Here is an 11,558-nt window from a genome sequence, read left to right as displayed (position 1 = left end):
TTTTTTTTGGTTTTTTTGCCTTTTTTTTTTTTTTTTTTTGTGGTACGCGGGCCTCTCACTGTTGTGGCCTCTCCCGTTGCGGAGCAAGGCTCCGGATGCGCAGGCTCAGTGGCCACGGCTCACGGGCCCAGCCACTCCACGGCATGCGGGATCCGCCTGGACCGGGCATGAACCCGCGTCCCCCGCATCGGCAGGCGGACTCCCAACCACACTGCACCACCAGGGAAGCCCTTCTGCCCATTTTTTGTCGAGCTGTATGAGCTGTCTGTATATTTTGGAAATTAAGCCCTTGTCAGTCTCATCGTTTGCAAATATTTTCTCCGATTCCATAGGTTGTCTTTTTATTTTGCCGATGGTTTCCTTTGTTGTGCAAAAGCTTGTAAGTTTCATTAGGTCCTGTTTGGGTTTTTTGTTTGGTTTGGTTTATATATCTGTTACCTTGGGAGACTGACCTAAGAAAACATTGGTATGATTCATGTCAGAGAATGTTTTGCCTATGATCTCTTCTAGGATTTTTATGGTGTCATGTCTTACATTTAAGTCTTTAAGCCATTTTGAGTTTACTTTTGTGTATGGTGAGAGGGTGTGTTCTAACTTCATTGATATACATGCAGCTGTCCAACTTTCCCAACATCAGTTGCTGAAGAGGCTGTCTTTTTCCCATTGTATATTCTTACCTCCTTTGTTGAAGGTTAATTGATTGTAGGTGTGTAGGTTTATTTCTGGACCCTCTGTTCCATTGATCCGTATGTCTGTTTTTGTGCCAATACCACACTGTTTTGATTACTATAGCTTTGTAGTATTGTCTGAAGTCTGGAAGGGTTATGCCTCCAGCTTTGTTCTTTTTCCTCAGGGTTGCTTTGACAATTCTGGGTCTTTTATGGTTCCATATGAATTTTAAGATTATCTGTTCTAGGGACTTCCCTGGTGGTCCAGTGGTAAAGCATCTGCCTTACAATGCGGGGGACATGGGTTTGATGCTGTGGGGCAACTAAGCCCATGTGCCACAACTACTGAGCTCACACGCCTCAACTAGAGAGCCTGCGTGCTGCAAACTACAGAGCCCACACGCCCTGGAACCCACGTGCCACAACTAGAGAAGAGAAAACCCACATGCCACAACTAGATAGAAGCCCACATGCTGCAACGAAGAGTCCATGTGCTGCAATGAAGATCCCATGTGCCGCAACCAAGACCCAACTCAAGCCAAAAATAAACTAACTAAATAAATAAATCTTTAAAAAAATGTTTTAAAAAAGATTATTCTAGTTCTGTGGAAAATGTCATGGGTAATTTGATAGGGATTGCATTAAATCTGTCGATTGCTTTGGGTAGTATGGCCATTTTAACGTATTAAGTCTTCCAATCCAAGAGCATGGGATATCTTTCCATTTCTTTGAATCATCTTCAGTTTCCTTTATTAATGTTTTATAGTTCTCAGTGTATGTCTTTCACCTCCTTGGTCAGGTTTATTCCTAAGTATTTTATTGTTGGGGGTGCAATTTTAAAAGGTATTGTTTTTTTTTTTTACATTCCTTTTCTGATATTTCATTGTTGGTGTAAAGAAATGCAACAGATTGCTGTATGTTAATCTTGTATCCTGCTACCTTGCTGAATTCGTTTATCAGTTGTAGTAGTTTTTGTGTGGAGTATTTAGGGTTTTCTATGTATGGTATCATATCATCTGCATATAATGACAATTTTACCTTTTCTCTTGCAATTTGAATACCTTTTGTTTCTTTTTCTTGTCTGATTTCTGTGGCTAGGACTTCCAGTACTGTGTTGAATAGAAGAGGTGAGAGTGAGCATCCTTGTCTTGTTCCAGAATTTAGCAGGAAGGCTTTCAGCTTTTCACCACAGAATATTACATTGGTTGTGGGTTTGTCATAAATTTATTATCTTGAGATATGTTCCCTCTATACGTAGGGGCTGTGTTCTTGAGTTGAGTCCTAAGATCATGTTTTGCTTATACTTCTGCCCTACAGTTCCATTTATTGAGCATTCCTAACCTTTTCTGAGCTAACTTAAGTACCCAGATATGCATTTAAAGAAATACTTAGCCAGGATTTATAGAACACTGTGCAGTCAGCTTTAACAGTTAAGAAATAAGAAAATCTTGAAGGAGAGGGAATGGAACATTAAAATTGGAACTCAGGGAGTGATAAAATAGCCCTCCTTGTTTTCTTGCTCATTACACATTTGTGTCTACAGGTAGTTTGCTGCTGAGAGCTGGTGCCCTTGGCCCCCTCCTTCCCTCCACCCCCCGCCCAGGGGGTCAGGTACTTCTGTGCTCAGCCTCCTGGGGTGGATGTAGTGGGTCATTGTGGCCCTTCTCTGCAGCAGAAGAAAGCAGCACAGAGTGTCCTGTGCTACTCTCTGATTCCTCTGAAATCTGCTTATCTTTAATAATGAAAGCTGTAATTGGAATGTTGTAAATAGCACCAGTATAAATGCTTAGGGCCAGTGGTTGGGGGGGAGGTTGGAATTGAGAGTGGGGGGATAAAGGACAAAAATGTAGCAGAAGTAAACATAGGAAAGGAGCAGACATGTATAGAGGCTGAGTGCAGGTGCCTCTGTTAGTGGAAGAGTTGTGTCCTGGTAGCTGAAAACGAGGCTGGGAAATAACGGAAAGATACCACCTCTTCTCTTCCCTGTCATGTTCTCTCCATGAAACTCCTGCCCTTGAACTCTCAGGGTGCTTATTGCTCTATGGCTTGCATATGGTGTTTGTCTTATTCTGTAGCCATGTCCATGTATGTCCCATATCCTAGAAGATTGGAAGCCCATGAAGAGCAGGGACCACCTCATTTGTCTTGATATCCCCACAGCACTTGTCCCTGACACACGGTAGACTCTTAATAAGGTTAGTTGAACAAATCCAGTTGAGGAGAACATGGGGAAGTAAGTAACTGCCAGACAGACATGACTGTGTTCAAATTAATGGTCTTGTTAAGAAGTGGCAGGGTTTGGGAGGGCTGGTGACTGGGTGCAGGGGATTAGAAGATGCTCACGGTTGGTGGGGAGCAGAGTGGGACAAAAGCCGAAAGGCAGAGGCCTGTAAGGCATATGAGGAAGCAGCCTAGCCTGGAGAGAAGGGGTGGAGCCGGGCAAGGGCACCTAGAAAGATGAGGAAGGGCATGAAAATGCCTGTGCACCAAGATGGAGGCCTGGAGCTTGTGATCAGCCCCCAACAAGGCCTGAAAAAGAGCCTATACTAGCCCAGTCTCCTTTAGCTGAAGGCAACAGAAATCCAAGTTAAACCAGCTTAAACACAAGGAGGAATTTATTGGTTCCCATAAGTGAAAAGTCCAGGGGGATGGCTGGTCTCGTGTATAACCTAGATCTGGGATGCAAATGATGTCCTCAAGAATGTATATGTATCCTTTGGCTCTTTCTCATTAGCTCCATTCTCAGTTACACCCTCAGATTAGACGACTGTGGGCTGCATCAGGCTTGTGTCCTGCAAAAAGAGCTGCAAGAGTCGAGGGACTGACACATTGACTGCAGCCGGATTACTTTCCCACAGCTGAGCTAGTCTTCACTCAGGCAAGGCCACAAGAGAGGAAGAGGCAGAGACAACCCTGGAGGGGGAATGGGGGTGTGTTCCCAGAAGTGAGGGTTGTAAACTGGGCAAGCAAAATCGGCAGGAGAACACTGCAGGGATACAGGCCCCTGGTTTAAGTCACCATGAGAAGCAGACGGGCCTCATATGTGGTGTATATATAAGTCACTCTTTTTCTTGTTTTTCAGCATCTCCATGATACAGTGAAGAGGAATCTCGATAGTGCCACATCCCCTCAGAATGGTGATCAACAGAATGGCTATGGAGACTTCTTTCCTGGGCATAAGAAGACCCGCCGGGAGGCCCCTCTGGGAGTTGCCGTCTCTTCCAATGGCCTGCCTCCAGCCTCCCCCCTTGGTCAGCCTGACAAGCCTGGCACAGAGGCCCTACAGGCCAGCGGGAAGCATTCACTGGGGCTGGACTCCATCAACAAGAAGTGTCTGGCAGACTCGAGCCTCCACTTGAATGGAGGCAGCAACCCCAGTGAGCCATTTCCCCTGAGCCTGAATAAAGAACTGAAGCAGGAGCCCGTGGACGACCTGCCTTGCATGATCACAGGGGCCGGAGGCTCCATATCTCAGAGCAACCTCATGCCTGACCTCAACCTTAATGAGCAGGAGTGGAAGGAGCTCATCGAGGAGCTGAACAGGTCAGTGCCTGATGAAGACATGAAGGATCTATTTAATGAGGACTTTGAAGAGAAGAAGGATCCAGAGTCTTCTGGTTCTGCCACACAGACCCCCTTGGCACAGGACATTAATATTAAAACAGAATTCTCTCCAGCAGCCTTTGAACAAGAACAGTTAGGCTCTCCACAAGTGAGGGCTGGGTCTGCAGGACAGACCTTTATGGGGCCTTCATCTGGCCCTGTGAACACAGATTCACCCAGCCTAGGGGGCTCTCAGCCCCTGTTCCACACCTCTGGTCAGCCTGGGGTGGACAATCCCAGTCCCAACCTGATGTCAGCATCAGCCCAAGCCCAGAATGCACAAAGAGCCCTCTCCAGTGTGGTGTTGCCTAGCCAGGGCCCAGGCGGGAGCTCAGAGCTGTCCTCTGCCCACCAACTCCAGCAGATCGCTGCCAAGCAGAAGCGTGAGCAGATGCTCCAGAACCCACAGCAGGCTGCCCCAGCACCAGCTCCAGGCCAGATGTCCACGTGGCAGCAGACAGGCCCCTCCCACAGTCCCTTAAATGTCCCTTATTCCATGGAAAAACCTGCCAGCCCTCCGGGTTACAAGCAAGACTTCACTAGCTCCAAACTGCTCATGATACCCAGTGTGAACAAGAGCTCCCCTCGGCCAGGAGGCCCCTACCTCCAGCCCAGCCATGTGAACCTGCTGAGTCACCAGTCACCAAGTAACTTGAATCAGAATCCCGTGGCTAACCAAGGATCCGTGCTGGACTACGGCAACACCAAACCCCTTTCTCACTACAAAGCAGACTGTGGGCAAGGTGGCCCTGGGGCTGGCCAGAGCAAGCCGGCCCTGATGGCTTATCTTCCCCAGCAGCTGTCTCATCTGAACAACGAGCAGAACTCCTTATTTCTAATGAAACCAAAGCCAGGAAATTTGCCCTTCCGATCACTGGTTCCACCTAGCCAGGTGAGCATGGGGCTTTACTCTGTTACTCTGCATCCACATCCATCCTAGTGTGGTTACCAGGTCCCAGGTACTTGTGGAACAAAGGGAGGGAGGGAGCTGGTACTTTCGTCCTTTGACTCCCTTGGGAGTGAAAATTGACCAAGCAAACGAGGATTGATTCTTAATAAACAAAAATAGGGTAAAATTCCCTAGTGTAACTTGGTTTTAACTGTATACTCATTTGAGGAATCCCCTGCACTTGGTCTAGTGTCTCTTTCATGCCATACAACTTAAGTTATTTGTGGCAAGATCACATTTAATGTCCTTAGAGGCTCTGCTCTTTTTTTTTTATACCACTTTTCAAACATGTGTGTTCAAAATACCTTAAGTTTTAGTAAGCTTATAACATTTAGGTGAATGCTGCTTCCTAACAGGTTATTCAGTCAACACTCAAGCCTGGCAGAATCACATGGCTTTGTAGGGTGGAGAATGGTCAAGTACCATTCTATGATGATCATTATTTGCATTTCTACTCACATTCAAATATGTTCTAAAATGTCTCCCCACTGGAAGCCTTCTCATGGCTAGGGCTTGTATAGTAAACAAACACAGAGTGTTCCCGGACTTCCTCAAAGTTAGCACTTGCTTTTCTTACTACACAGTGTGTCCTGGATTGTCTTCTATATCTATAGAAGACATATATATATATAGATCCATTGATACTTTTTAACACTTGTGTGACAATAGTTGTGTCACATGCAGTTGGGTGTATTGCATTGCCTCCTTTCTTTCACTACTGTAAGCCTGCAGTCTATTTGTAGCACACTCTAAAATTTTAAAAATTAAAAAAAATGCTAGTAATACCATGAGGAAATTGACATGTTCAGATAGTAGTGAGGGTGTGTAAATGGGCACAATGCTTTTGGAAAGTAATTTGACTTTTCGTATTTTTCATAAGCCATAAAAATGTTCGTAAGCATTGACACATTATATACCCCCGCAAGAAATAATCCAAAAAAAGGAAGAAAGTTACATACAAGATACTAATTGCATGATTATTTCTAATAGCCAAAAACTGGAAGCAGTCTAAGCATCTGTCAGCAGAAGAATGCATGTGTAAACATTCATACTTCTAATTATTTCAGCCACTAAACTGCTACACAGCCACTGAGAGCATCCTAAAGAAAGAGCGGCACAGTGATGTCTGCCATTTCAGTAGTACTTTGCACCTCACAAGGCACTCTTGTAGTCCATAAGCTTCTGGTGATTGGAGTGAGGAGATTACTTCAGAATCTGTCTACTCTAAGATTAGAATCTTGTAGAAAGATTAAATATACAAATGAGGGACTTCCCTGGTGGTCCAGTGGTTAAGACTCCACACTCCCAATGCAGGGGGCCCAGGTTCGATGTCTGGTCAGGGAACTAGATCCCACATGCCCCAACTAAGACCCAGTGCAGCCAAATACATACATACATACATACATACATACATACATACAAATAAATAAAGACTGGGTAAAAGCTCAAAAAGTTGAATTTGTTCAAATGATAATTGCTTTTTGCCTTTTTCCTGTATGAGTTAAAATTTTTCCTTTTCTTTTAAAGGTAAGTAATGATGTTGGGGTAATATTGTGGTAACCTTTGACATGACTCTCACTTTAGGTCCAGGTATTAATAGAGAATATCCATTAAAATTCTCATTGGTACTCAGTATTTTTTGAGCATGAGTATCTGACAAAAGTCAAGCAGTCTCTTCCCAGGAAAATGCTGTACACATGTGGACAAACCATATAATTTCAGGAGGTTCAGGGACAGCCCTGCCACCAGGGGCCCAAGGTTTGCACACTCAGAATGTAGCATCTCCATCGACCAGAGCCCCTCAGAAGTTCCTCCTCTGGGGGCCTATCCACACCCATGCATTCCAGTAAGGGAGCATTTATAAGCTACAGTTGCCACTGGAACTATGTATACAAATATACAAGCTTAAATGTAAAATCACACCTTTGCCACTGGTGAATCATAGGAAACAAACCTAACATGCAGCTAGTGACTGTTCATTGCCATGCCTGGATACTCAGGTGTTAGTGCTATTGGTCTCCAGCCCCGCCCTGGAGGGTGGTTTCACTGGAGTCACCTGCAGGGAAGAAGAGGCTTCAAGAGAGAGCCTTGAGCCAGGTTTTCACTGGATGCAGCTCATCTTCTCTGATCAGGGCTTATAGTCTTCAGTATGTCCCACCTGACTTGAGACCCCCTTTTCTGTGTTGACAGGACCAGAACCCTCCCAGCGTCCCTGTACCAACCCAGGCTGCCAGTGTGGGGACTCAGCCACCTGCTGTGTCCGTAGCCAGCACTCACAGTAGCACCTCCTTTCTCAGTAACCAGCAGCAGGCAGCTGTAATGAAGCAGCATCAGTTGCTTTTGGACCAACAGAAACAGAGGGAGCAGCAACAAAAGCATTTGCAACAACAGCAGTTTTTGCAAAGGCAACAGCACCTTCTGGCAGAACAGGTAAAGGGAAAGGTGGAAGAAAACCCCACCATCCCTTCCCATGTTTTCCTGCCTCCCAAGTCACTGCAGTGGCTACAAGCTCCAGTGTGTATGTATGTGGATTTGTGATTGTTTGTATGCCCGGTATTAGAGCATCCTTGAAACAGGAGTGTGACGTTTCTCAGACAGTGGTAGCCTGTGTCAGAGCAGCTTTATGTCACTTAGTGGGGATTAATGAAGGCCGAATCTGTGGCTAAAACTGTATGTGTTACGAACATTTTTCCATGTCCCTTGTCAGCAGCTACCAAAGCACTGAGCTCACTTGGTCCACCAGTTTGCTGTGGGATCCAGCTTTTTTGTAAAGGTAGAGATTGCTATAAGGGAGAACATAAAGCGGGGAAACGAAGACATCCCTGAGGTCCTGGGGTTCAAGAATCAGGACTGACAAGCCCCCTCCCAGTCCTGCAGTTCACCCACTTGGTCACCAAATGTAGTGTTCAGGTACCAAGGTTACAGGAGTTCTCAGGATTTTAAATTACATCCTTAAGACATAAGAGAACTAGCTACCCAGAGAATAAAGTTGATTGAGGATGACTTTAAAGCCCACATTACTGCCTCAATTCTGCCATTTTTTAAATAACAGCTTTATTGGGATGTAATTCACATGACATACAATCCACCCATTTAAAGTGTATTATTCAAATAGTTTTTAGTTTATTCATAGAGTTATACAAACCATCACCACAGCCACTTTTAGAACATTACCTAAAAGAAACCCTGTACCCATTAAAAGTTGTTCCCCCATCTTCCCAAGCCTAGGGCACCACTAATCTACTTTTTATCTCTATAGATTTACCTATTCTGGACATTTCATATAAAATGCATTCAGGATTCAACCATATTGTAGGATGTATCCGTACTTCACTCCTTTCTGTGGCTGAATAATATTCCATTATATGAATATGCTGCATTTTATTTATCTGTTGATCAGTTTATAGACGTTTGGGCTGTTTCCCCTTTCTGTGGACATAGGTTTTCAGTCCTCTTGAGTATACACTCAGGGATGGAATTGTTGGGCCATATGGTAACTCTTTAGTTTAACCTTTTGAGAAACTGCCAAACTGTTTTCCAAAGCAGCTACACAGTTTTACGTTCCCACAGCAGTGTGTGAGGGGGCCAGTTTCTCCACATCCTTGACACGCTTATCTGTCTTTGATTCTAGCCATCCTAGTAGGTGTGAAGTGGTATCTATCTCATTGTGGCTTTGATTTGCATTTCCCTGGTCTGCCATTCTTTTTTCTTTTAACTGATACATCACCTTTTTTTTTTTTTTAAATCATTGCCCCATCCTTCTGTCTCATACTACAATTTATTAAGAGCCCCCCAAATGAGATTACGAGCATTATCTCCATAGGAGTCCCTCTGAGTAACAAACTTGGACAGTTTACTTTTCTCTAATCACTTTGTTCTTGTTTTATGTGGGTCTTGTAATTTTCTGTTGTTCTTGGCATTTTCTAGGAGAAGCAACAGTTTCAGCGCCATCTGACCCGCCCGCCACCCCAGTACCAAGACCCAACACAGAGCACCTTCCCACAACAGGTTGGACAGTTCACAGGTGAGGAGTGTCTGAGGCAGTGGAGTGGGGCAAGGGAAGGCAGGCACTGGACAGAGCAGGTAGTCTGTTCCACTCATGCTGAGTTCCTGCTATCTGCCCAGTTTTATGCTATAGATGCTAAATGGATGTATATGCTCCTGTAACTCCATTCTGCATAAGGAGCCTAGTGTTCTGGTTACTCTACACGTCAGGAGAAGAAAGTCATAGAGGCAGACTACTTTGGCTAAGTGCTTTGGCTGGGTCCTTGGCTGTATAATCTTTTGAGGCAAAATCATCTGTAGTTGGAAAATATCAATAGGAAGTGGCTTCTGTAATTCTTAAGAAAGTTCTTTGCTTCTAGCATTATGTGTCTGTTCAAAAAATGACCCTCTCCTATTTTCCAGATAAGGAGAGACTTAATGCACTTGTATGGCCTTTTGCTTCTTTTCTTTCTTCCTGTCTGCTCATATTGGTGTCACGGATGGCAGTATCAGCAGCAGACAGTTGACCAGAAAGGGGCAGGAAGCATTCTGAGGTCTCAGCTGTCTTGTCTCAGATATGTGAGGGAACCTGACAGCCATTGCTCAGGCTGTTGCTCCAGAAATAGAGATTTCAGTTGACAAATGCAGTAAAATCTAGGCCATACCTGCCTTCCTAGCTCTTGGAATATCTTCGAAACCTGTGCTTCTCTTGGTCAGTGGTTCTCGTTATAAAGTGTCCCAGAGAAGTTGACCACAGCTGTGCATTCCAGAGGAGACTTAAGTGGGTTTTGTTGTTGTTGTTGTTGTTGTTGTTGTTGTTTTTGCGGTACACGGGCCCTCTCACTGTTGTGGCCTCTCCCGTTGCGGACCACAGGCTCCGGACACGCAGGCTCAGCGGCCATGGCTCATGGGCCCAGCCGCTCCGCGGCATGTGGGATCCTCCTGGACCAGGGCACGAACCCGTGTCCCCTGCATCGGCGGGCGGACTCTCAACCACTGCGCCACCAGGAAAGCCCTTAAGTGGGGTTTTATGCTTGTGCTAACAGAGACCAGGGGTTGAAGTCTGTGGGTGTCTCAGAAGCCTGGGTCTTGGCCAGCTTTCCTACCTTCATCCCATCTGATGTTGTTGTGGGCTATCAGTGGTAGAGAAGTGGACTGTTTCAGCATTTCCCTTTTGTCTTCAACTCAGTTTTTAGTTTAGGTGCTGATGGAGAGAGGAAGAGGAGAAACAAAGTGTACTCAGTTATGGCCAACCCCTGAACAATTGCTCACCTACCAACAAAAAAACATCTAAGTCAGGGCTGTCACCATGCATCCACTGCTTAAGACAGAGTCCCAAATAGCAAGTTCCCTGAGGACAGGACCTCTCTGTCCCATTCTGTGCTGTCTCCCCAGCACAGAACCTACCACAGAGCAGGTGCTCAGTAAATATCTTCTGATTTCAGTCCAGACTCCTTCCTCCCTTCACCGCCCTGCAGTGCCACACTGTGTGGGCCTCATCTAAGTGATCCTGACAGTCCCTGCCGAGCTAGGTCTAAACCAGAGTCACAGTCCAGTTACCCTTTGGCTTTGCAACCCTGTCCCCTCCTATGGTGGCTGCAGCTCTTCTGAATCTGGCCAGGACCATCTCTTCCTTTTATCTCTAGATACTCTCCCCACATTCTAGCCATAGAGTTTGCCCCTTCCTCTGTGCCTGTCTTAATCTCCTTTTTGCTCCAGACTGGCCTCCATTCCACCCTGTGGGAAACCTTTGTCCCCAGGGTTCTCTTTGAGGTTCCACTGATCATGAGGTATCTGGTGTTCTGATTTTGCCTTTCAGGCCTGTGGGATAGCAGCTGCAGCATGGGTCTTGGAGGTATCTCCATAGTGGTGGTGAAGAAATGCTAGCTTAGCTGACAGAATTTTCTCTGTCTTCTAGGGTCCTCTTCTGCCATGCCTGGCATGAACAACTTGGGTCCATCTAACTCCAGCTGTCCTCGAGTGTTCCCTCAGGCCGGGAATCTGATACCAATGGGTCCTGGACACACTTCGGTTTCCTCTCTCCCTTCAAGCTCAGGCCAGCAGGACCGGGGTGTGGCTCAGTTCACTGGCTCGCAAAGCATGCCACAGGGCAGCCTCTATGGCATGGCTTCTGGTATGACCCAGAGAGTTGCCCAGGCCCCGCCACAGGCCACCAATGGACATGCCCACATTCCACGGCAGACCGGTGTGGGCCCAAACACCTCGGTTTCAGCTGCCTATGGGCAGAACTCTCTGGGGAACTCGGGTATCTCCCAACAGCACAATAAGGGGACCCTGAACTCTGGTTTAACTAAGCCACAGGTCCCAAGGGTATCGGCAACCATGGGAGGCCA

General features: G+C 46.0%; 1 protein-coding gene across 1 annotated transcript in view; it reads left to right on the top strand.

The window, feature by feature from the left end:
• MAML1 (mastermind like transcriptional coactivator 1) overlaps positions 1 to 11,558 on the top strand; it is a 46,471-nt gene that overhangs the window by 31,809 nt on the left and 3,104 nt on the right. The window contains 4 exon segments of the mRNA XM_024765042.1: positions 3,751 to 5,163; positions 7,411 to 7,650; positions 9,148 to 9,244; positions 11,123 to 11,558. The exon segment at positions 11,123 to 11,558 is cut by the window's right edge and continues 19 nt beyond it. Of these exon segments, the coding sequence (XP_024620810.1) occupies positions 3,751 to 5,163; positions 7,411 to 7,650; positions 9,148 to 9,244; positions 11,123 to 11,558 (2,186 nt within the window).

The sequence above is a fragment of the Neophocaena asiaeorientalis genome, unplaced genomic scaffold (assembly GCF_003031525.2).
Source record: "Neophocaena asiaeorientalis asiaeorientalis breed wild unplaced genomic scaffold, Neophocaena_asiaeorientalis_V1.1 scaffold241, whole genome shotgun sequence".
Classification (NCBI taxonomy): Eukaryota; Metazoa; Chordata; class Mammalia; order Artiodactyla; family Phocoenidae; genus Neophocaena; species Neophocaena asiaeorientalis.
The sequence above is the reverse complement of the archived record's forward strand: the minus strand, read 5'-3'. Positions and strand labels throughout refer to the sequence as shown.